Here is a 24223-nt window from a genome sequence, read left to right as displayed (position 1 = left end):
ACAGCTTTAAACATGTGCTGTATCAACGCAAGTTGATATTATTATGTCCTAAAGAAAAACAGCAAAAGAAATGAAAGAGGAACAGGAAAGAGGGAGAATTAAATATTGACAAATATAATAGACTGTCAGTTATTGTTTTCTCTGTGCACAAATTAAGCCTAGTCTATGCCAGAGTTTTAAAATCTGCATCTCTGCAAAGTCACATCAGTACAGATACCAGGGACCTGCTCATTGTTTTCCTGTTTGAATGGCAGGAGGAAGTTTATTCTTAATTGCTTTTGTCTCATAAGTGACAAAACCCTTAATCAAAACACCAAGATTTGCTCGAGTCCACAACTTATATATAAATTCATGGGAACATGAATTAATTATCCCATTATATTTTGTATATGGTCCAATATTACACACAAGGCCTGTAAAATAAACACCCAACATCCATAGTGTAAAAACAAACTTCATAATCTTTGTTTTTCTTCACTTCCTTCTTTTGTTTCGCTCTTGACTGGTTAAGTTTTTTGTTTACAAGGAACAGGAGCCAGTCAGGTAACATTCTGGGAACCTGGGTTTGAATCCTGCCACAGCAGATGGTGGATTTTGAATTCAATAAAAATCTGGAATTAAAAGTTTACTGATGACCATGAAACAGTTGTTGATGTGACCTGGTTCACTAATGTCCTTACCCAGTTTGGCCAATATGTGACTCCAGGCCAAAAGCAAGGCACTGGACTCTTAAGTGCTTTGGAATGAACAATAAATCCAGGCCAAGCCAGCGACATCCTCATCCCCTGAATGAATTTTCTTTTACAAAAAACTTGGTTCTTCGAGCCTGTTCCACTATTTAACAAGCTCATGGCTGATCGGGTTTTAACTCTCAAATCTAAACATCCCAATAATATTTCATCCTCTTGGTAATCAAAATCATCTCTGCCTTATAAGTAGATTCACAACACTCAGAGATTTTTTTTTTCCCTTATCTCTGAATTAAAAGGTTGACTCATGTTTAAACTATGAACCTATTTTTAGATTCTCCCACAAGAGGAAATACCTTTTCCACATCTACCCAATCAAGTCCCCTCAGGACTAATGTTTTAATTAAGTCACCTCTAACTCTTCTAAACTCCTGAGGATACATGCCTAACCTGTCTATTCTTTCCGTATAAGGTAACCTGTTCATTCCAGCTATTGGTTTAGTAAACCTTCACTGAACTACTTCCAATGTATTACATCCTTTCATAAATACATTGTAAAGAACTGGATCTCTTGAAATACATGGGAAAGAAGAACAGAAACTGATATTATTTGGGTTTGCTGTTTCCCTGTGAGATGTTTATAGTAGGAATCAGAGCAGAACTGGAAAACCTGGTTGAAAAGTGGAAAAAATTAAAGCAAGATGTTTTGTAGATTGCAAGTAAATTCTGTCCACTGAAAATTTCTAAATGCACTTTACTCCAGAGGTTCCACTTTGTTACTGATGCAAGCCACTTTTAAAATATATTCCATAAGATCGTAAGAAATAGGAACAGAATTAGACCATTCAGCCCATCGAGTCTACTCCACGACTCAATCCTGGCTGGTATGTTTCTCAATCCCATTCTCCTGCCTCCTCCCCATAACATTCCATCCCCATACTAATCAAGAATCTATATATCTCGGTCTTAAACACATTGAATGACTTGGCCTCCACATCCTTACACAGCAATGAGTACAACAGATTCACCACCCTCTGGCTGACAGACTTGCTCACCTCATTTCTATAAAGTGTCTTCCCTTCACTCTGAGGCTGTGCCCTCAAGTTCTAGTCTCTCCTACGACTGGAAACATCTTCTCTATGTCTACTCTATCCAGGCCTCTCAGTATTCTGTAAGTTTTAAGAGATTTCCCTCATCCTTCTAAACTCCATAAAGTACAATCCAGAGTGGTCAATGCTCCTCATATGTCAAGCCCTTCATCCCCAGGTTCATTCTGTAACCTTCTGGACCCCCTCCAATGCTAGCACATCTGCTTTACATAAGGGGCCCAAAAACGGCTCACAGCATTCCAAATGTGGTCTGACCAGAGCCTTACAAACCTCAGCAGTACACCTCTGCTCTTGTATTCTAGCCCTCTTGAAATGAACGCTAATATTGCATTTGATTTTCTAACTGCAAATTGAACCTGCATGTTAACCTTAAGAAAATCCTGAACTAGGATTCCCAAGTCCCTTCATGCTTCAGACTTCTGAAGCCTTTCCCCATTTAGAAAAAAGCCTGTGATGCTATTCTTCCCACAAAAGTGCATAACCTCACACTTTCCTGTGTTTTATCCCATCTGCCTTGGCTGCCTACTCTCCTAGCCTGTCCATGTCCAACTGCAGTCTCCTGGTTTCTCAACACTTACCTGTCCCTCTATCTACTTTGTGTCATCTGCAAGCTTAGCAACAATGCCCTCAGTTATTTCATCCAGATAAGCACAGCAGGTCAGGCAGCATCTGAGGAGCAGGAAAATCAATGTTTCGGGCAAAAGCCCTTCACCAGCTCATTCCTGATGAAGGGCTTTTGCCCAAAACATTGATTTTCCTGCTCCTCAGATGCTGCCTGACCGGCTGTGCTTTTCCAGCACCACACTCTTGACTCTAATCTCCAGCACTCACTTTCGCCTCCTTCATGCAGATAGTTAATGTATAACTTGAATACTTGTGTTCCCAACAGTGACCTCGACTACTCAAAAGAAAATTGAAATATTTAATTTCTTTCCGGTATCAATCTACAAAACAAAAGTCATCTATTATTTCACAGCAGCATAAACACAGCAAATAGATCTGTGGCTAAGCTAACAAATCTGCATCTCAACAATGAAAAATACATGACACCCCCTCCCCGCAAATCTTTATAAGCGCCATATCCTTGAGTTTGTTCTGAACTACAACATGTGGTGGAGGTAGGAGGTGAAATAATATCGAGTGCTGAATTACCCCACTACCTAATCATTATCATCCAGTAACTTAGAAACGTATGAAACAAAATGAAGATCTTATGCATTTTACTTCCTCTATGTTCCGACAAATGTATAGATGTATATTCCAGCAGAAATCACAGGATAGGAGTTGAGCACATGAAGCCTAGTCTATCTATTCCTCACCCTAAGTGAATGCTTTCTATTTTTAAAAACCTGTGCTAATCCCTGTATATTTCTCTAGAACAATATTGTGATATTAAACACAGAAATCTTTCAGAACGAAGATAAACAGATCTCACACAACCAGTGATAGCTATCTGAAAATAGAAAGTTTGAAAATTGCAAGACTTACCAGGAGACATTGACACCAATATAATGCAAGCCCCAGTATAAGCCCAAGGCACTAAGCAGCAATCCAATTGAAGTACTAATACAATGGATGAGTTTGATATTCTCAGGTACACGTTTGCCCAGTAGAAAGCCAAGTACAGCACCTGAAATTCCAAAGAAAGTTATTAATAACAATTTATAAACTCCTCAAAGATTAGGAGTGTCACCAGTCTTAATAATTTGGAAGGCAATCTTTAGTAGTTGCGTCATGCAGTGAATGTGACATAACATATTAAAAAGACCACTGTTTTCCACTAAAGGGTGGGGTTTGGGTTCTCAGAGTTTTCCATCAACAACTTATTTACTTTGGAAACGTTACAACTCAAACTAAAATGTGTTTATGGAAAGAAGATGACAAAAGCCACTGGTATCCAGTTTTTGATAGGTACAGAACTTTTTTGCCCACTTCCACTCAGTTATAGATAATTGGTGCCTCAGGAAGGATTGCAAGAGAAATGGGAGTGCAATGTCTCATGTAAAAATGAATATAATTTTTACATTGTCTTACTCCAGCCTTCAGTGTAATTGATACATTTGCAATGAAAGGAAGCAATCAAATGGAGTTTATTAATACTTCTCTAACTTGAATTTGCCAAATGAAACAAAGCTTTCAAAAAGATGTATTTGAGTTCCTTGAATCAGGCATTAAACATTTTTAGAACATAGAACATAGAACAATACAGCACATAACAGGCCCTTCGGCCCACGATGTTGTGCCGAACATTTGTCCTAGCTTAAGCACCCATCCATGTACCTATCCAATTGCCGCTTAAAGGTCACCAAAGATTCTGACTCTACCGCTCCCACAGGCAGCGCATTCCATGCCCCCACCACTCTCTGGGTAAAGAACCCACCCCTGACATCTCCCCTATACCTTCCACCCTTCACCTTAACTTTATGTCCCCTTGTAACACTCTGTTGTACCCGGGGAAAAAGTTTCTGACTGTCTACTCTATCTATTCCTCTGATCATCTTATAAACCTCTATCAAGTCACCCCTCATCCTTCGTCATTCCAATGAGAAAAGGCCTAGCACTCTCAACCTATCCTCGTAGACCTGTTCTCCATTCCAGGCAACATCCTGGTAAATCTTCTCTGCACCCTCTCCAAAGCTTTCACATCTTTCCTAAAGTGAGGCGACCAGAACTGCACACAGTACTCCAAATGTGGCCTAACCAAAGTCCTGTACAGTTGCAATATCACTTCACGATGCTTGAATTCAATCCCTCTGCTAATGAACGCTAATACACCATAGGCCTTCTTACAAGCTCTATCCACCCGAGTGGCAACTTTCAAAGACCTATGAACATAGACCCCAAGATCCCTCTGTTCCTCCACCTCACTAAGAACCCTACCGTTAACCCTGTATTCCGCATTCTTATTTGTCTTTCCAAAATGGACAACCTCACACTTGGCAGGGTTGAACTCCATCTGCCACTCCTCAGCCCAGTTCTGCATCATATCCAAGTCCCTTTGCAGCCGACAAGAGCCCTCCTCACTATCCACAACTCCACCAATCTTCGTATCATCTGCAAATTTACTGACCCACCCTTCGACTTCCTCATCCAAGTCATTAATAAAAATTACGAACAGCAGAGGACCCAGAACTGATCCCTGCGGAACTTCACTTGTAACTGGGCTCCAGGCTGAATATTTACCATCTACCACCACTCTCTGACTTCGACCGGTTAGCCAGTTTTCTATCCAATTGGTCAAATTTCCCACTATCCCATGCCTCCTGACTTTCCGCATACCTACCATGGGGAACCTTATCAAATGCCTTACTAAAATCCATGTATACTACATCCACTGCTCTACCCTCATCCACATGCTTGGTCACCTCCTCAAAGAATTCAATCAGACTTGTAAGGCAAGACCTACCCTTCACAAATCCGTGCTCGCTGTCCCTAATCAAGCAGTGCCTTTCCAGATACTCATAAATCCTATCCCTCAGTACCCTTTCCATTACTTTACCTACCACCGAAGTAAGACTAACTGGCCTGTAATTCCCGGGGTTATCCCTATTCCCTTTTTTGAACAGGGGCACAACATTCGCCACTCTCCAGTCCCCTGGTACCACCCCCGTTGACAGTGAAAATGAAAAGATCATTGCCAACGGTACTGCAATTTCCTCTCTTGCTTCCCACATAATCCTCGGATATATCCCATCAGGCCCGGGGGACTTGTCTATCTTCAAGTTGTTCAAAATGTCCAACACATCTTCCTTCCTAACAGGTATCTCCTCTAGTTTACAAGTCCGTTTCACACTCTCCTCTTCAATAATACGGTTCCTCTCATTCGTAAATACTGAAGAAAAGTACTCATTCAAGACCTCTCCTATCTCTTCCAACTCAATACACAGTCTCCCACTACTGTCCTTGATCGGACCTACCCTCGTTCTCGTCATTCTCATGTTTCTCACATACGCATAAAATGCCTTTGGGTTATCCTTGATCCTATCCGCCAGAGATTTTTCATGCCCTCTCTTGGCTCTCCGAATCCCTTTCTTCAGGTCCCTTCTGGCTATCCTGTATCCCTCCACTGCTCTGTCTGAACCCTGTTTCCTCAACCTTATGTAAGCCTCCTTCTTCCTCTTTACAAGACATTCAACCTCCCTCGTCAACCAAGGTTCCCTCACACGACCATTTTTTTCCTGCCTGACCGGTACATACATATCAAGGACACGTCGTATCTGTTCCTTGAAAAAGTTCCACATTTCCACGACATCCTTCCCCGACAGCCTATGCTCCCAACTTATGCTCCTCAGATCCTGTCTTACAGCATCGTAATTCCCCCTCCCCCAATTGTAAAACCTACCCTGTTGCACGCACCTATCTCTCTCCATAACCAAGGTGAAAGTCACAGAATTGTGGTCACCATCACCAAAATGTTCACCCACTAACAAGCCCATCACTTGTCCCGGTTCATTACCGAGTACCAAATCCAAAATGGCCTCCCCTCTGGTTGGACAATCTACATACTGTGTTAGAAAAGCTTCCTGGACACACTGCACAAACACCGCCCCATCCAATCTACTTGATCTAAGGAGCTTCCAATCAATATTTGGTAAGTTGAAATCGTCCATGACTACTACCCTGTGGCTTCTAAACCTTTCCAAAATCTGTTTCCCAATCTGTTTCTCCACATCTCTGCTGCTATTGGGGGGCCTATAGTAAACACCCAACAAGGTGACTGCACCTTTCCTATTTCTGACTTCAGCCCATACTACCTCTAAAGGCAGATCCCCCTCGAACTGTCTTTCTGCAGCTGTTATACCATTTCTAATTAGCAACGCCACCCCCCTCCTTTTTTACCACCCTCCCTAATCCTACTGAAACATCTGTAACCAGGAACCTCCAACAACCATTCCTGTCCCTCTTCTATACACGTTTCCGTGATGGCCACAACATCGTAGTCCCAGGTACCTATCCATGCCTTAAGTTCACTGACCTTATTTCTGATACTCCTTGCGTAGAAGTATACACACTTGAACCCATTTCTGTGTCCACAAGTATTCCCTGTCTGTGCTACCTTCTTCACAGCCTCTCCACACACTTGGACATCCTGACAAACAGCTAGCCTACTTGCTGGACTACAAGTCCGGATCCCATCCCCCTGCCAAATTAGTTTAAACCCCCCCGAAGAGTGCTTGCAAACCTACCCCCCAGGATATTGGTGCCCTTCTGGTTCAGGTGCAACCCGTCCTGCTTGTACAGGTCCCACCTTCCCCAGAATGCAGTCCAATTGTCCAAATACCTGAAGCCCTCCCTCCTACACCATCCTTGCAGCCACATGTTCAACTGCACTCTCTCCCTATTCCTTGCCTCACTGTCACGTGGCACCGGCAACAACTCAGAGATGACGACTCTGTCTGTCCTAGCTTTCAGCTTCCAGCCTAACTCCCTGAGCTCTTGAATGACCTCCCCACCTCTCTTCCTACCTATGTCGTTGGTTCCAACGTGCACCACGACTTCTGGCTGCACACCCTCCCCCTTAAGGATTCTGAAGACACGGTCCGAGACGTCTCGGACCCTGGCACCCGGGAGGCAACAAACCATCCGAGAGTCTCGCCCATGCCCACAGAATCGCCTGTCCGTCCCTCTAACTAGAGAGTCTCCTATAACTAGCACTCTCCTCCTCTCCCCCTTTCCCTTCTGAATCTCAGAGCCAGACCTCACGTCACAGACCCGGTCACTGCAGCTTACCCCTGCTAGGCTGTCCCCCCCACCAGTATCCAAAGCGGTATACCTATTGTATAGGGGAATGACTACAGGGGATCCCTGCACTGCCTGCTTCCTCCCCTTCCCACCTCTAACTGTTACCCAGCTACCTCTGTTCTCTGGCGTAACTATGTCCCTGTAGCTTCTATCTATCACCTTCTCAGCCTCTCGAATAATCCTCAGTTCATCCAACTCCAGGATGCAGTGTATTGTGTATTTTTGTTTCACCACATTACATATCTATTGCAAGAGCTTGAGACGTTCACTACACTAAACATGCCCATCTGCAGACAATGCCTTCAAGAGAATACAAACTACAATATCTACCTGAATTTGTTTAAAATAAACATCATACAAATACTGCTGGCTTAGTTGAGCCGTTATAGAAGGATTTACAACCAATATCTTGGTCATGGCATGAGGTTATAAATACTTGCTTTCCTGGTGATGGCATTGCCAAAGGTGCTAACATTAACTGCTATGCAAATGGTTCCGGTAAACACTAGTAGCTGCTTGAGACAGATTGGTTTGCCACCATTCTGGTGGTATAGGTATATACTTCAAGCAGAAAAGGAAGAAATTACAAATTAAAACGTAATACAATTATCAGGACTATCAACACAACTATTTGAATTATAGAATCTCCCATCCACCCACAGATCACTGAACATTTTGCAATTAAAGCTCTAACCTGTAAATATTCCACCAAGTACTTGATGTGGAAAATGAGCCAGAATAAATATTCGAGAGACGCCAATTGCGAGCAACATCACAATGTACAATACGACGGGAGCGTTCTTTGCCACTGAGCTTAAAAGAGATTAAAAATCGATGTTAATTAGACAATAGGATAATTGTTAAAACTTTCAAAGTTTATTCTAAAGGATATTGCTGCTAGACGGAGTCATCCTCGCCAATCTGCCTGCCTTAGATGCATCTACAAGGCAGAAGTCAGGGCAGGGTTTTGGAATATCTCTCCGCTTCTCTGGATGATGCAGCTCCAACAACACTCAAGAAGCTTGACATCATCCAGGACAAAGCAGCCTGTTTGATTGGCGCAACACCCACAAATATTCACTTCCTCCACCGCTGACAGTCATGAGTGGTAGTGGGTATTATCTACAACATACCCTGCAGAAATTCACTCGGTTCATCAGACAGCACCTTCCAGACGACACGGTGGCTCAGTGGTTAGCACTGCTGCCTCACAGTGCCAGGGACCTAGGTTAAATTCCACCTTCGGGTGACCGTTTGTATGGAGTTTGCACCTTCTCCCCGTCTCTACGAGGGTTTCTGCTGGGTGCTCCAGTTTCCTCCCACATTCCAATGATGTGCAAGTTAGGTGGATTGACCATGTTAAATTACCAATAGTGTTCAGGGATGTATAGGCTGGGAGTGTCAGTCATGGGAAATGCAGGGTTACAGAGTTAGGGTGGAGAGATGGGTCTGGGTGGGATGGTCTTCAGAGGATTGGTGTGGACTTGTCGAGCCAAATGGCCCGTTTCCACACTATAGGGATTCTGTGGATTCAATGGAAAACCATTACCACTACTATGTTGAAGCACAAGGGCAGGAGATATAGGGAGCACCATCACATGTAAATTCTCCTCGAAGCCACTCAGCATCCTGACTTAGAAATGTATCGCTGTTCTTTCAGTGTCACCAAGTCAAAATCCTGGAACTGCCACCCTAACAGCACCTTGAGTGTGCTACACCAAATGGCCCACAATGGTTCCAGAAGGCAGCTCACCAAGGGCAACTGGGGTTGGGTAAAAAATGCTGGCCCAGGTAGTGAATCCCACATCCCCTGAAAGAATTTTTAAAAATTCTGTGTTGGGGAAATAGGGAACACTCACTTATCCAGCAGTAATCAAGATTAAATAGCTTTGGGAGATTAATAGTCAAACTCCAGCAACTGTTCCAAAAAATGTGGCTTAACCTAACAAGGCTGGGTTTAAGCAAATCGTTTGGTCGCGACAACTTACAACCACTAACAGATGATACTTGCCAATTGTATACAAGTTATAACTTCAGTTTAACTGGCAGATTATTTGAACACATTGGGCACAATAAGCTGACATATTAGGCCCAATGTGTTCAAATAATCTGCCAATGCTTTGGTTTACATGAGAATAATACACAATAAAGGGGGGACCAGCTAATGTGCACAAGAAGTGACTCCTTCAGAAAACGATAAGGAAATTGTTGGTGAGTGAAAGGAATGAAACTTAAATTTATGCACCCTGTGTTGTACAATACATTGATTTTTAACAGTTCAAGCCACACAAACCTTCTGGTGCGGTCATAAATGAATGTGGAAAATGTGGTCATCATAACCCACCAGGCTGCACCCGTGATCATAGCATGACCCGACGGACTACCTAAAGTAACACAAACACAGCAAGAGAGCCAGTATGTTATTCACCAAATCACAAAAAAAGTTTAATAATAAGACTGATTGAAGGTGTTAGCAAGTTTTTTTTAGAAGATTTGTAGCTCTGGTTGAGGTTCTAGATGTAAGTTTGCTCACTGAGCTGGAAGGTTTGTTTCCATGAAAAAGGAACCTTCCAACTCAGCGAGCAAACCTACATCTAGAACTGATTGAAGGTGTTGAATCTGAGCTATCCTCATTGTGCAGTGGGTTGGTGCACACCTGGGAAATTCATAGCATCTCAGTCTTAATTATTAAAATGTCTGTGTATGTAAGAGGTATAGTTTGCATCATTACAATAGTAGAGATCTAGCCATGTGTCCCTTTGACCAATGGCTTAACTCAGTCACTCCCATTTTTGACAAATGTTGAAAATCAAAAGTACATCTATTGAAAGAGCTAGAACAGTAGTCATTGTTAGTTTTGGGGTTACATGTACATCAACAATAGAGACCTGACTGAAAGATCAACATGTAGTGGAACCATTCCCATACGACTACTTGTCAATGGGTAATCTATATTATTTCAAAATAATTAAATGCAAATTAAATTCCACACATTTGCAATGATGGATAAAAATCCTTCAGTAAGGATTTCTTCATTAATTACTGGCCTGACCAAGGTCAGTATTGACAGATAGGACACACCAGTAATGCAACAACAGGTCAAATAACGTTTACTGAGGAATCACACCAGCTTGCACTTTTAATGCACTGGAACGTCATAAGGCATATCACAGGAGTGTCATGAAATAGATTGCTTGAACAATGGTTTTAGCAGCAGATGAGCTGAGTCAGGATGAGTTAGCAATGTTACAGGAGTGAAAACAAGCAGTTTGAGCAAAGCAAGCAGCAGAACAGGGTATATTTTAACACTCAGATTCTCATTAAGCTCATGGATGGCAAAGGCCTTATTCCCAAGTCATCAGAGATTCCAGAGGAAGAAACAGTGAGGGAGAGCGAAAGTCAATCTACTAACAGAGTTCACAGAATGGACTCACAGAGTACAAAATAAAACAGAAGTACAGAAAAACAGAAGAAATTCTGGTCTCCCTCCTATCGGACAGAAGTTGTGAAACTTGAAAGGGTTCAGAAAAGATTTATAAGGTTGCCAGGGTTGGAGGATTTTGACAACAGAGAGAGGCTGAATAGGCTAGGGCTGTTTTCCCTGGAGCGTCAGAAGCTGAAGGGTGACCTTATAGAGGTTTACAAAATTATGAAGGACATGGATAGGGTAAATAGACAGGGTCTTTTCTTTGGGTGGGAGTTTCCAGAACTAGAGGACGTATGTTTAGGGTAAGAGGGGAAAAATTTAAAAAGGACCCAAGGGGCAACATTTTCACACAGAGGGTGGTGCATGTATGGAATGAGCTGGCAGAGGAAGTGGTGGAGGCTGGTAAAATTATAACATTTAAAAGGCATCTGGATGGGTATATCAGTAGGAAGGGATATGGGCCAGGTGCTGGCAAATGGGACTGGATTGGGTTAGGATATCTGGTCAGCATGGACAAGTTGGACTAAAGGGTCTGTTTCCGTGCTGTACTATGACTCTAACTGCGGATGCTCGAGATCTGAAAAGAAAAACTGGAGTTGCTGACAAACCTCAGTAGGTCTAGCATCATCTGTCGGAAGAAAGCAGAGTTAACATTTCTAGTTCAGTGACTGTTCATCGGAGCTGTTAGCAACTAGGACTTAAGTCCTGGCAATTTCTGTATTTGTCCCAAAGTGGAGAGTTCACCAAGAAAGAATTAATACAGAAGGTGCTGGAAAAGCTCAGCAGGTCTGGCAGCATCGTGAAGAGAAATCAAAGTTAACATTTCAGGTCCAGTGACCCTTCCTTAGAACTGATCAGAGCAAGGAAAATGTCAATTTTTATGCAGAAGAGAGTGTGGGGAAGGGGATAAGTAGTAAACAATAGACAGGAGAGCCCAAGGAAAGAGAACAGTTGGACAGACAAAGGACTGGGTAACGATCTGGCTAGAAGGGTGAATCGCTGGTAAAGGGCACTGTTAGTGGCTGATAGTGGGTTCTGCATAGCTGCAGACTATGTGATCACAAGGCCTGGTGTTTGGAGTGGGGCTGGGACATAGGAGAATTCAGACTCTAAAGTTATGGAACTTGATATTGAATCTTGAAGGCTGTAGGGTCCTCAAATGGAAAATGAGATGTTGTTCTTCCAGCTTTCAATGGAGCACAGAATGTTGACAAGGGAACAGGGTGGTGTGTTGAAGTGACAGGCAACTGGAAGCTCGGGTTTTTTTTGTGGGCAGAATGTAAATGCTCTGCAAAGCCGTCACCAGTCTACGCTTCATTTCCCCAGAGTAGAGGAGACCACATTACGAGCAGCGAATGCAGTAGACTAGATTGTGAGAAGTGCAGGTAAAGTGCTGCTTCACTTGGAAGGTATGTTTGGGCACTTGGATATCAAGGACGGAGAAGATAAATGCGAAAGTGTTACACCTTTAGCAATTGCAGGGGAACGTGCCGTGGAGCTGTGGGGAGTGTGTTTGGAGTGAAGGAAGAGTGGACCATAGTGCCCCAGATGGAAGAGTCCCTGCAGAAGACAGATAAGGGAGGGGGGGGAATATGTGTCTGGTGGTGGCATCTCGCTGGAGGTGTCGGAATGACAGCTAATGATTTTCTGGATGCGAATGCTGGTGGGATGGTTTTTAAAGGACAAGGGGAACCCTATCACTGTTGCGGGAGTGAAGAGAAGAAGTCAGGACCGAAGTGCAGGAAGTGGGTCAAACCCAGTTGAAGGCCCTGTCTTGGGCAATGCTGGGGAATCCTCTGTTGAGGAAGGTGGTGGAGAATTTGGAGGCCTCCTTAACAAAGTTGGCATCATCAAAACATATGCAATGGAAACAGAAGAGCTGGGAAAATAGAATAAGGGCTTTATAGGAAGCAGGGGGCAAGGATGTACAGTCCAGGTTAACTGTGGGGGTCAGTGGATTTATACTGGATATTAGTGGCCAGTCTATCTCCAGAAATATAAACAGAGATGTCGAGGAACAGATGGAAGGAGTCAGAGATGAACCAGGTGAAAGCGAGGGCAGGGTGGAAATTAGAAATCAAATCGATAAACATTTCCAATTCTGTACGAGAGAGGGAATCAGCACCAATGCTATCATTGGTATATCGGAGAAAGGGTTGGGGTGGGGGCTGGAATCTTCCACATACTCCACAAAGAGATAGGCATTACTGGGGCCCATGCAGTGACCATTTTTGATACAATGGTCTGACGTTGCATGGTGGAGTCATGGTCCTGGGGAAGATAGGAGGAGGTATCGGAGAGTTGACACTCAGCACCTGCAACATAGATGTCAATGTGCTAATCAACAATAGCACACACCAAACAGTAAAGGACAATATGAAAGGGCCGTTCAAGTTATTGTTCACAAGGCCATAGCAGTGAGTGTCTTAAATGGGCCTTTTGGAGAAGAACAAGAGCAACACAGACCAAAGTTGAAAGTTAACCCAAATGGGCGGCAAGCCCAGGATGGCAGTGAGAGAGGACAACGGTCAGTGAATGCTGAAATATTGGGGTTGGGATTTGAGATGACAAAGTAGCCAAGCAGAGAAAAAAAACACAGGCAGGACAACTGGAGGGATGAGTCCAGGAGATTTAAGTAGAAACAAGAAAAAGTGATAAGGAGAATTGGCTCAGATCCAGAATGATAATCAATAACTACATGCGAACAGACATGAGAAACATGACAGGCAAGAATATATAGGCATGATAATCAGGATTGGTGATAAATAAGGCATTAGAATTCAAAGGTAAAGTGGGGGCAACTGAGTGTGATAGTTAAACAGCAGTGCAATAGAGGAAACAATGTTGGAGCTCTTTCCAAGAAAATTCCACAAGGTGTATAGAATTAATCACTGGGGCAGAAAACCATCAGTTTTGGCTATTGACCAGAGTAGATCCAAAAGCCTGAAGTATAGTACCAGTCGTGAACTCCAATAAGGTGGGTTTTAGGGGAGCCATGGTTCCAAAACACTCATTCAAAAAGGTGTTGATGATCCAGTCTGCCATAGTGATGGCTGTCCTTCAGCATTTTAACACTAATGGCAGGGTTAATTGCATTAAAAGGAGACTTCTACCCCTATTTCAGGAGTAAAGTCCTGCCTGAGGGAGTTGCCAATTGAACGGCCAGCAGCACTGTAGTCATAGCAGTATCAGGCAAAAGTGGTGGCCTCTCCTGGGATTATTGGCAGTACAAATGGAGACAAGCCTGGACTTGAAGTAGATTTAGGAAAGAATCACTGGGGCCATGCTGGCAGCTTCCACAGTGGTGTGGGGGGGTGCCCAGGACAGCAGAATGACTTGAGGTCAGGGGGGTGGGGGGGCGTTTGACCATAAAGAAGGCTTCCTTACACCTCAATTTGCATGATACTGGCTAAAACTTCCAGAAAGCATGGGCCTTCTATATCCACAAGTAAAATACCAGAAGGGGAGAGATGAGACCTTCAAATGCTGAATAATTGAGCACATAGCAACCTCCAAACACACAAGGCCAGGTGTCCTGCCTGATACCTTTATCATCCTCCGACTTCACTATGACATTTGAGGTTGGTGAGGAAGGCAACATGCTGGAATTTATGAGCCTTTCTCGCCTTCAAAACTGCCAGACTGGATACGTGAAATCCTGCCCTCTGTTTTATATTATGTTTAAATGGAATGAAGAGGTGGGGCAGGATACAGGGCCATTTACTCCATTAGAGATATAAATTCTTCATGTGCATCTTCGAATTAAAGGTTCAGTTTTGAAACCAAGAATTCATTTAAGTAAATTTCTGTTTGGAACATTCCAAAAATGCCACTTTGCAATGGAGATAAGTTGCAGGAAACATTTACAATATAATAGAGCTCATACCCCTACATACTTGATATTGAAAAAGTCATATTCATAATTCCCAGTTCAAGTCTTTAAAGCCCCTCAAATATTCAGTCTACTATAAAATAAACAAACTTCTACTGAGAAACCCCATTAAAGTCAATTAATTTTTTTTTGAACAATTAATATTTCATTTTGACCCCTGTTGGGGTGTAAATGATTTTGTAGTCTTTGAAACGAAATCAAGCACTTATAAAGACCTCAACTGTGATATCAGTTCTTAGGAAAGGTCAACAATAAAATTCCATTGAAATTGCCAGATGACCAGTCGCTCAAAGCATTTCAGCAAAGGGTGCTTTTTTTATAACTCTAACTGACATCTTCAATTTGGTTTATTTCCAATTTTAAAAGAGCAAAGGATTTGAATAATTTCAAATCATAATGCTTAAACAAGCCTACCTCTCCTTCAAGCCATTTACAACTACTCCATATACATGAGATTCCCACATTACTGACTAAGGTACATGGAACAGCCAAAATGTTTTTTTTTAAGTTAGCACTCCTTTTAAATGGCTATTCCGAGTTTAGGTTTCCCACTGATGAGAGTCATGCCGTGCTCCTTTTTTCCTGCTGGAAAAATAGGATCGGTCAAAAATGGGGTTGAGGTTTCCACATCCAAGTCCTACCCATCATTTTTGAAAGGTTTGTGAAGTTGGCTCAAATCCCCTGAAATCTGGCTCAGTGTTCAACTGAATAGTGATTCACTGAAATTGAATTCATCGATTCAAATCTCTTGTAAATAGCAAGAGGATAGTTAATTTTCAATTTTGAATAATTAATTATCAATAAAAATGTGATTTCAAGCTGTCTGATTCAATTTTGTTAAGATCTGTTCAACGTAATAATTTAAAATGGTTCTTTAACAGGAGAGAAAGTGTATCGAAAAATTGAAAGAGAACTCTATCTTAAAGAAACGTTGTCTCTTAGAAATAAGATGTAGAAATTTGGGTATCAATTTCAGTTATCACTTTAACTGAAAAAAAGATAAAAATGGCCAACCTGTTTGCAGGATTGGCACAGCACTTTATTTAGACAAACCTGGTCCAGTTTCACAGGAGGAGTAAAATTGTTTTAATTTGGGCATCTGCTGCTCACTGTAGACCCCGGATTCATGAATCCACCAAAACGGACGCTCGCCAAAGAACAACCTATTAGAAATGTACAAACCATTTAGAATTGATCTGAAAAAACATAGACTATGAATTAAAATGTTCTCTTTGATTATCAAGATTTTCTTGAAGGGCTTTTGAAGTAAATTACTTGAAGTAAATTACTTCAAAAGCAAATGTACAACTTCAGTCTCCCTTTTATTGGAAGGATATTGTGAAACTCAAAAGGGCTCAGAAAATATTTACAAGGATGTTGCCAGGGTTGGAGGGTTTGAGCTACACAGAGAGGTTGAATAGGCTGGGGCTGTTTTCCCTGGAGCTGAGGGGTGACCTTATAGAGGTTTAGAAAATCATGAGGGGCATGTTTAGGGTAAATAGACAAGGTATTTCCCTGAGGTGGGGGGATCCAGAACTAGAGGGCATAGGTTTAGAGAGTGAGGGGGGAAAAATTTAAAAGGGACCTAAGGGGCAACATTTTCATACAGAGTGATGCATGTATGGAATAAGCTGCTACAGAAAGTGGTGGTGGCTGGTACAACTACAATGTTTAAAAAAAATCTGGATGAATATATGAATAGGATGGGTTTAGAGGGTTATGGGACGTGCTGTCAAATAGGACTAGATTAGTTTAGGATATCTGGTCGGCATGGACGAGTTGGACCAAAGGGTCTGTTTCAGTGCTGTACATCTCTATGATTCTATGAGTTGCCTGACAAAGTTGGTGCTTTGAGTAAAATGAGTGATTCGAGTGCAATTTATAATCATTAAAGTGTTCTAGAACATCCATAGACATTCCCAACGTTTCTGGTCAAACTCACTTCATTTGTATATTGACAAATGCATATTCTACTATGTTGCAGCCCATTCAGGCAGTCCTTTTAAACCTTTTTTATAATTGTCTTTAAAAATATTTCTTGAAATAATTAAAAAGTAGTAACTTGGTAGTTTGATTAATTCATCTGAAAATGGATAACTGCAAGAAATTACCATTATTACAACATTAATCCATCACTCAGTAATCTGATATTAATGACTGAAATGTACTTATAAAAATATTTCAAATTTTGTTTTATGCTAGACTGTGGTATATGCATCAGCTCCTCAGTACACTCAAAAATTCAAAACCACATCAATTAATATCCAGCTTGACAAAACCTCCCTGATTTGTTGAAGGTCTAATGGCGATTAACTTACTCGGTTTGGCCTACTTATGACTCCAAACCCATAGTAATGTGGTTGGCTCTAAGCTACTCTCTTGGCCAATAAATGTTGGACCAGCCAGAGACACCCACTTTCTATGAACAAATAAAGTCAAAGCCACTTGGTCCCTTGAGCCTGCTCTACCATTTAACAATGCTGTGGTTGTAAAGTAGGAGGTAGAGAGTGTTAATAAAGGATATACACTCAGATGGGCATGATGTAACAATGTATGTTTCCCAGTATCAATTCTTTTCATCCAAATCATTAATAAATGTGAAGTACAAATTTGTACGTTCAAATCTGCAGATGACAATAATTTAGGTGGGACAGAAAGTGAATGTGTTAGCATCTGGCTGCAAATGAAATAGATTACAGGAGTGGGCAAAACTATGGCAAATGGGGTTTAATGTAGGCAAGTGTGATGTCATCAGTTTTGAATTGAAGGAAGATAAATTAGAGTACTTTCGAAATGGTGAGAAACTAGCAGCTGTAAAGGAGAAAACATTTGCAAGTCCAAGTATATAAATCATTGATAATTAATAGAAAGGTACAAAGATCTGGAAAATTAAAGTGTCTTCGGACCAGTTCCCATGGTACAACAACTCCCCATGTTGGTTAAGATCAATGACAAGATCCAGAAAAAAGTGCACCATTCCAACTTGAAACCTTCCTCTTGACACAGGCAAACATTGATAATAAAATTCATCATCACCTCCAATATGTCAGCTCAGCCTTCAGTCAACCAAGATCAAGAGTGTTTAAGCATTAGGGTCTTGAACCCAAAACTAAGGTCATTGTTTACCAGGCAGCAGGAATCTTATGTTCCTATATGCTTCATAGATTTGTACAACCTACCAGAAATACCGCAAAGAACTGGAGAACTTCACAAAATCCATCAAACTTGGTGATAATAAAGATGTTTTTTTTCAGACAGGCTAAACTGAAGTTCAGGATTGAGAGCCCAGAACAAAAGACTAACATATCAGGTGAACCATAAGTTCTTTGATTGGTGATTGCCACCAATTTGATTGTTATATATTAAATTCAGATTGAATGTAAGGAGGGAATATATTTACAGGCTACAAACTAAAAGATCTGTACAAAGAGCATCTCCCACCCGCCCTCCTCCTCTAACCAAGTTAACAAGGTACGGTTCATTTCTAAACTTCCTTTATTGAATATAAGTTTATTGCTTGATTTTATAGCAATTGAATTAAGCTTTCTTGTTTCGTATTGTGTGGGTGTTCAGATAAGTGGAGTATGGATGCTAGGGCAGTTGCTTGCTCCTCCTGCAGAATGTGACATGACACATGTCTCCGCTGGCTACATCGGCAGGAAGTGCACCCAACTCCAGCTCCTTAAAAACCGTGTTAGGGAATTGGAACTGGAGCTGGATGAACTGCAGATCATTCGGGAGGCTGAGGGGGTAATTGAGAGGAATTACTGGCAGTTGGTCACTCTTGAGGGTCAGGATAAGGATTGGGTTACAGTCAGGGGGAGGAAATAGGTCAGACAGACAGTGCAGGGATCCCCTGTGGATATTCCCCTCAGCAATAAGTATATCGTTTTGGATACCGCTAGGGGGGAATGACCTACCAGAGGAAAGCCATAGTGGTCAGTTCTCTGGCACTGAGCCTGACACTGTGGCCCAGAAGGGAGGGGGGCAGAATAGAAAGGCGCTAGTAGTAGGAGACTCAATTGTTAGGAGAATTGACAGGAGATTTTGTGGTCAGGATCGGGACTCCCGGAAGGTACGTTGCCTCCCTGGTGCCAGGGTCCGGGACGTCTCCGATCTGGTGTATAAGATTCTGAAAGGGGAGGGCGAACAGCCAGAAATCGTGTTACATATTGGCACCAATGATATAGCCAGGAAAAGTATTGAGGATATAAAAAGTGATTTCAGGGAGTTAGGGTGGAAGCTGCAGAGCAGGACGAACAGAGTAGTATTCTCGGGTTTACCACCGGTGCCACGAGATAGCGAGGCGAGGAACAGGGAGTGGACGCAGCTTAACACGTGGCTGCACAGCTGGTGTAGGAGAGAGGGCTTCGATATGTAGATAAATTGGGATGCCTTCTGGGGAAGGTGGGACCTGTACATGAAGGACGGGTTGCACCTGAACTGGAAGGGGACCAATGTCCTGGGTGGAAGGTTTGCTCAAGTGGTTCAGGAGGGTTTAAACTAGTATGGTAGGGGGGTGGGAACCTGAGCTATATACCGGTGGTGAGAGTTGATGGAGATGAGGCAATAGCAAGAGGTAGCGCAGCCAGTGGGAAGGAATTTCCTGGGAAAGGAACGAAGGGTTTCCAGTAGTCGGAGAGACTAGCAGCTCAGTACACAACCTCAGATTGAAGGGGCGACCCTTTAGAACTGAGGTGAGGAGCAATTCTTCAGCCAGAGGGTGGTTAATCTGTGGAACTCATTGCTGCAGAGGGTTGTGGAGGCCAAGTCATCGAGCATATTTAAGACAAAGATAGATCAGTTTGTGGGTGTGTGGGTGTGATCTAGAAACAGCGGGCACAGTTTTAGAAGTAGGGGCAAGTCATTTAGGAGTGATCACTCAAATGGTAGTAAATCTTTGGAATTCTCACCCCAGAGAGCTGTCATCGAGGATATTCAAGAGACAGATCAGTAGATTACTAGATACTAATTACAGCAACAGATATGAAGATAGTGCAGAAAAATTATGTTAAGGGAGATCATTAACAATGGCAGTGTCTGCTTCTTTCACAAATGGTAATTAATGTTAGATTAATTGTTCAATATAAATCTGAGATTAGTTAACAATATCTATCCAAGATATTCAGAGACATGTGGCAAGGGTGGGCATAAAGATTTAAATCACAGATCAGCAAGATGTCAGTCAATGACTGAACAGATATTTTCCAATCAACCTGGTCAGGGGTGTTAATACACAACTTCAGAACAGATGGGACTTGAATCTTGTGGTCTTCACTCAGATTTATGGACACTACCACTGCACCACAAGACAGCTTTAAGGACAGAATTGGTTGGGGTACTGAACAGCCTACACCTACTCTCATTTTTTTTCCAAAAACATGACAGCAGGATCTACTCAACAGTATTAATCAACAGGGAAATTTTAACCAATATATTGTTCTTGCATGGTCCAACATTGTTGAGACCAACCAATAGCTCTCACCCTGGTCAAACAAAACTGCACAACTCAACTTGAGAGCCTCCTGGCCCATCCTTTTTCATTCTCAGCTGTACTGCTATACACCTTACAAGAATATTTGGAACTCTAAATAAGACATAAAAAAGTATAAAATAATTGTTTAATGGGAAGTATTCATTAACTAAGGCAGCAGAATGGCACAGCAAGAGCATGCTAGGCCCATAACCCAGAAGTCATCCTCTGCCATTTGAGGGTGGGTTAACTTAGTTAGTTGGACAGCTGGTCTGCAGTACAAAGGGATGTCAACAGCATGGGTTAACCCTCCACACCAGCTGAGGTTACAATGAAGAATTCTCCTACTCAACCTCTCCCCTTACCTAAGACATAGTGACCCTCTGGTTAAACCATCATAAGACCATAAGACAGAGGAGCAGAAATTAGGCCATTCAGCCACTGAGTCTGCTCCGCCATTCAATCATGGCTGATAAGCTTCTCAACCTTATTCTCCTGCTTTCTCCCCGTAACCCTTGATACTCAAGAACCTATCTATCTCAGTCTGAAATACACTCAATGACTAGTCCTCAGAGTATTTGGTGGCAATGAATTCCATAGATTTACCACTCTGATTGAAGAAATAACTCTTTATCTCCATTCTAAAAGGTCTTCCCTTTAATCTAAGGCTGTGCCCTCAGGTCCTGGTCTCTCTTACCAATGGAAACATCTTCCAAACATCTACTCTGTCCAGGCCATTCAGTATTCTGAATGTTTCAATTAGATCTCCCCTCATCCTTCTAGACTTAATCGAGTGTAGATCCAGAGTTCTCAAACATTCCTTATATTTTAAGCTTTTCATTCCTGGGATCATTTTCATGAACCCCCTCTGAACACATTCCAGGGCCAGTGCATCCTTACTAGGATATGGGGCCCAAAACTGCACACAATATTCCATATGTGGTCTGACCAGTTTGGAGGGTTAACCCATGCAAGTTATTTATTTCTCTCTCTCTCTCACTCAGAGAACACCCCTATGAATTGGTAAAACTATGGCAACTTTACTTTCTTTTTTACATTCCATGAATTATCTGGATCAATGGTGAACTGTAACCACAGTGTGCAACCCTCCCTGCTACTCTGAAAGTTTATTTTCTAATGTAGCATCCCATAAGTAAGAACAGGAAAGCAATGATACTGTAGAGACCTGGAAATACCATTCCCGGGATAACCTGAGAAAATCCAGGAATTGGAGATTACACTTCAGGACTGTTAAACTGAGGAACATTATTAATAAATCTTTCACAATGCTTTTGTTTATTAGGTGTAAGATACTGATGAGTAAGAATGGACTCACTAACTGTTTAAAACCAACTGATCAGGAAACGAAAGGCCTATTCACTTTCCAGTTTTCATGGGAAAAACGGCATGGTGTGTGTGTGAAGGGGTTGGACAATCAGTGGAGGCTGAGTCAGGGCAAGGGCAGTTATGAAAGGAGAAGGAAATGATTAAACCTCTCGGAAGACAACCCACTAAAAATGGTCACCCTACAGTGGGTAAACAAGCAGAAAAATATGATCACAAACAAAATGTTACGTTTAGCTTTAAGTTTAACAGTCAGGAGATTACTGAAATCATTATTAGTTGGCCTACCCAACTTCTTCATTTCTTACTTATTGATGCAGCTGGACACCTACATCTTCCTTTAAGAAAAAGTGCATCCCACTTACAATTTCCTATTATACTTGCAGTTAGATATTTCTCAGCACGAAATGTGAAAGACTTTTCAATGAAGTGACTCCCATCGGCGATGATGTGGCAGCCATTTTACAATGTTCCTTAAACAGACATGAGAGGACGAGGGACTATCAATTGAGGATGGATCTCCTTAGACACTAGGACTGGTTTAGTGAGTTGAAACTCTGAAAGCGCCTTCAACATCCACTAAAGCAACGGAGCGAGAGGCCGGGGCAAAGAATGAACGTCTCGCCACTTCCAAAGTTGCAGCAAAACCCTGCCATTAATCATCACTAGTTCCGTCTTCAAATAAATGATGGGGCCATTAGGTTGCACCGGCAATTATCTGCCTTTTACCGACAAAATCACTTCTGATGGTGGTGGAATGGGGAGAAATGAGAGAGGGAGAGAGAGAGGGGGAAAGAGGTACTATTCTGAGCAGAGAGTGAAAGACGCCAATGAGAACAAGCCAGGTTAATATACAGGGAAGATCCTACCATTTGAAAGTTAGATTTAACCATTCGGTAATTACGGTAATCCACAAAACCGATATCCCGATCTTTTTGCTGAGGAAGTAGGTGACGGGGAAATAAATAAAGAAGGAAGCTTTGGGGTCTCCGATCCAACTCATCCACAACAAACTCTTCTCAAAGCTGCCGAGCGTTTGCTGCAAACTCTCAGCGACCCGGACGCCGTGCATGTGGAGAGGCTCCATCGTTTCAGTGAAATCCAGTACAACGCAGGCAGATACCCCTCGAGGTCTCTCTCACTTCCCCGACCTACACCTTCTCCCAGCTCAATGACTCAAAAACACTTTGGCTCACTGTTTTTTTAGTGTCCGACAGCAAACCAATGAGGACAAACTTCATTCTCCATACGGCGCTTTCCAGTCAAAGCAGAAACCCCGAACCATTTGAAATGTCAGTCCTCTGACGCTGAAGTCGCTGTTGTTACCGACAGATGCACTCCTGAGTGTACAGACTGTTGGCAACCAAATCATGTGCTGTTTGAGGGCAAGATCTTGTTAAGTTGCGATGATCTAGATTAATAACATATTCCCATCAATGTTCGCATAAATAATCGTCTCATAAAAGCCATGAGGTGGGGGTGCCGATGTTGGACAGGAGCGGGCGAAGTTAAAAATCACACAACACCAGGTTGTAGTCCAACAGGTTTACTGGGAAGCACCAGCTTTCGGAGCGCTGCTCCTCCATCAGGTAACTTCAGAAGACAGAATTTAGAACAAAAGATTACAATGTAGTGCAACTGAAATGATTTATTGAACAAACCTAGATTGATGTTAAGTCTTTCATCTTTTAGAATGGGTTGCAGGTTTTGGGTCATTAAAATGTAAATCCCAGAACTTTTTTAAAGTCACATTCTCGAGACAACAAGGTTTTGTTAAAAAAAAGTGACATCTCAGCTCAGCATTAAAGGTGTGAAGTTGGATACTGTCTGTATCCCAATCTTAAATCAGACTGGTTCTATTTTGAAAGCAGGAATTTACAAAATTTTGACTGCCTGCAGATTGTGTGCTTTTTGAGCAAAATAGAATGTATCTGCATATATAATTCTGCAAATGCAAATTCATCCCATAGACTTATATGTGTGTGGGCATCCATGTGAGAGAGAGAGAGAAAGAGAGAGTGTGTACATGAGAGTGTGCGCGCATGAGTGCGCATGAGAGAGTGTGTGCATATGCTTGGTAAAGTGTGTCTGAGTGTGATGGGGTATGAGCCTGTGAGAGGGTGTGTGTGTGGGTATGAGTGCATGGGGTGTATGTGTGTTTGTATGAGAGAGCGTCTGTATGAGAGAGGGTCATGTATGTAAGTGTGTGAGTATGTAAGGGTGTGTGTGTGTCAGAGAGAATGTATAGTGTAGTGGGGTTACCTATAGTTTGACATGAACCCAAGGTCCTGGTTGAGACCATCCTCTTGGGTTTCGAACTTGGCTATCAACGTCTGCTTGGCCACTCTGTGTGATTGCGTATCCCAAAGTCTGCCTTGGAAAATGGTTACCCAAAGATCTGAGGCTGAATGTCCCTGACCGCTGAAGTGTTTCCTGACTGGGAGGGAACATCTCTGTCTGGCGATTGTTGGTCTCACCAATATACCATGCCTTGGGGCATCCTTGCCTGCAGAGTATGAGACAGACAACATTGGCTGAGTCACATGA

The 24223-nt window shown here is 42.4% G+C and overlaps 1 protein-coding gene across 1 annotated transcript in view; it reads right to left on the bottom strand.

The window, feature by feature from the left end:
- Window positions 1-22924, bottom strand: part of g6pc3 (glucose-6-phosphatase catalytic subunit 3) — a 42595-nt gene extending 19671 nt beyond the window's left edge. The window contains exons 1-5 of the mRNA XM_043675099.2: window positions 22546-22924; window positions 15913-16022; window positions 9834-9924; window positions 8235-8353; window positions 3287-3428 (exon numbers count right to left, since the gene is read on the bottom strand). Of these exons, the coding sequence (XP_043531034.1) occupies window positions 3287-3428; window positions 8235-8353; window positions 9834-9924; window positions 15913-16022; window positions 22546-22763 (680 nt within the window). The 5' untranslated portion in view covers window positions 22764-22924. The remainder of the gene's footprint in view (window positions 1-3286; window positions 3429-8234; window positions 8354-9833; window positions 9925-15912; window positions 16023-22545) is intronic.
- Window positions 22925-24223: the final 1299 nt, after the last annotated feature.

The sequence above is a fragment of the Chiloscyllium plagiosum genome, unplaced genomic scaffold, assembly GCF_037043375.1.
Source record: "Chiloscyllium plagiosum isolate Xiang-an unplaced genomic scaffold, Cpla_swu_hap1 HiC_scaffold_32, whole genome shotgun sequence".
NCBI classification, from domain to species: domain Eukaryota; kingdom Metazoa; phylum Chordata; class Chondrichthyes; order Orectolobiformes; family Hemiscylliidae; genus Chiloscyllium; species Chiloscyllium plagiosum.
Note: the sequence above shows the minus strand (reverse complement) of the source record. Positions and strands in the feature narration are given on the sequence as shown.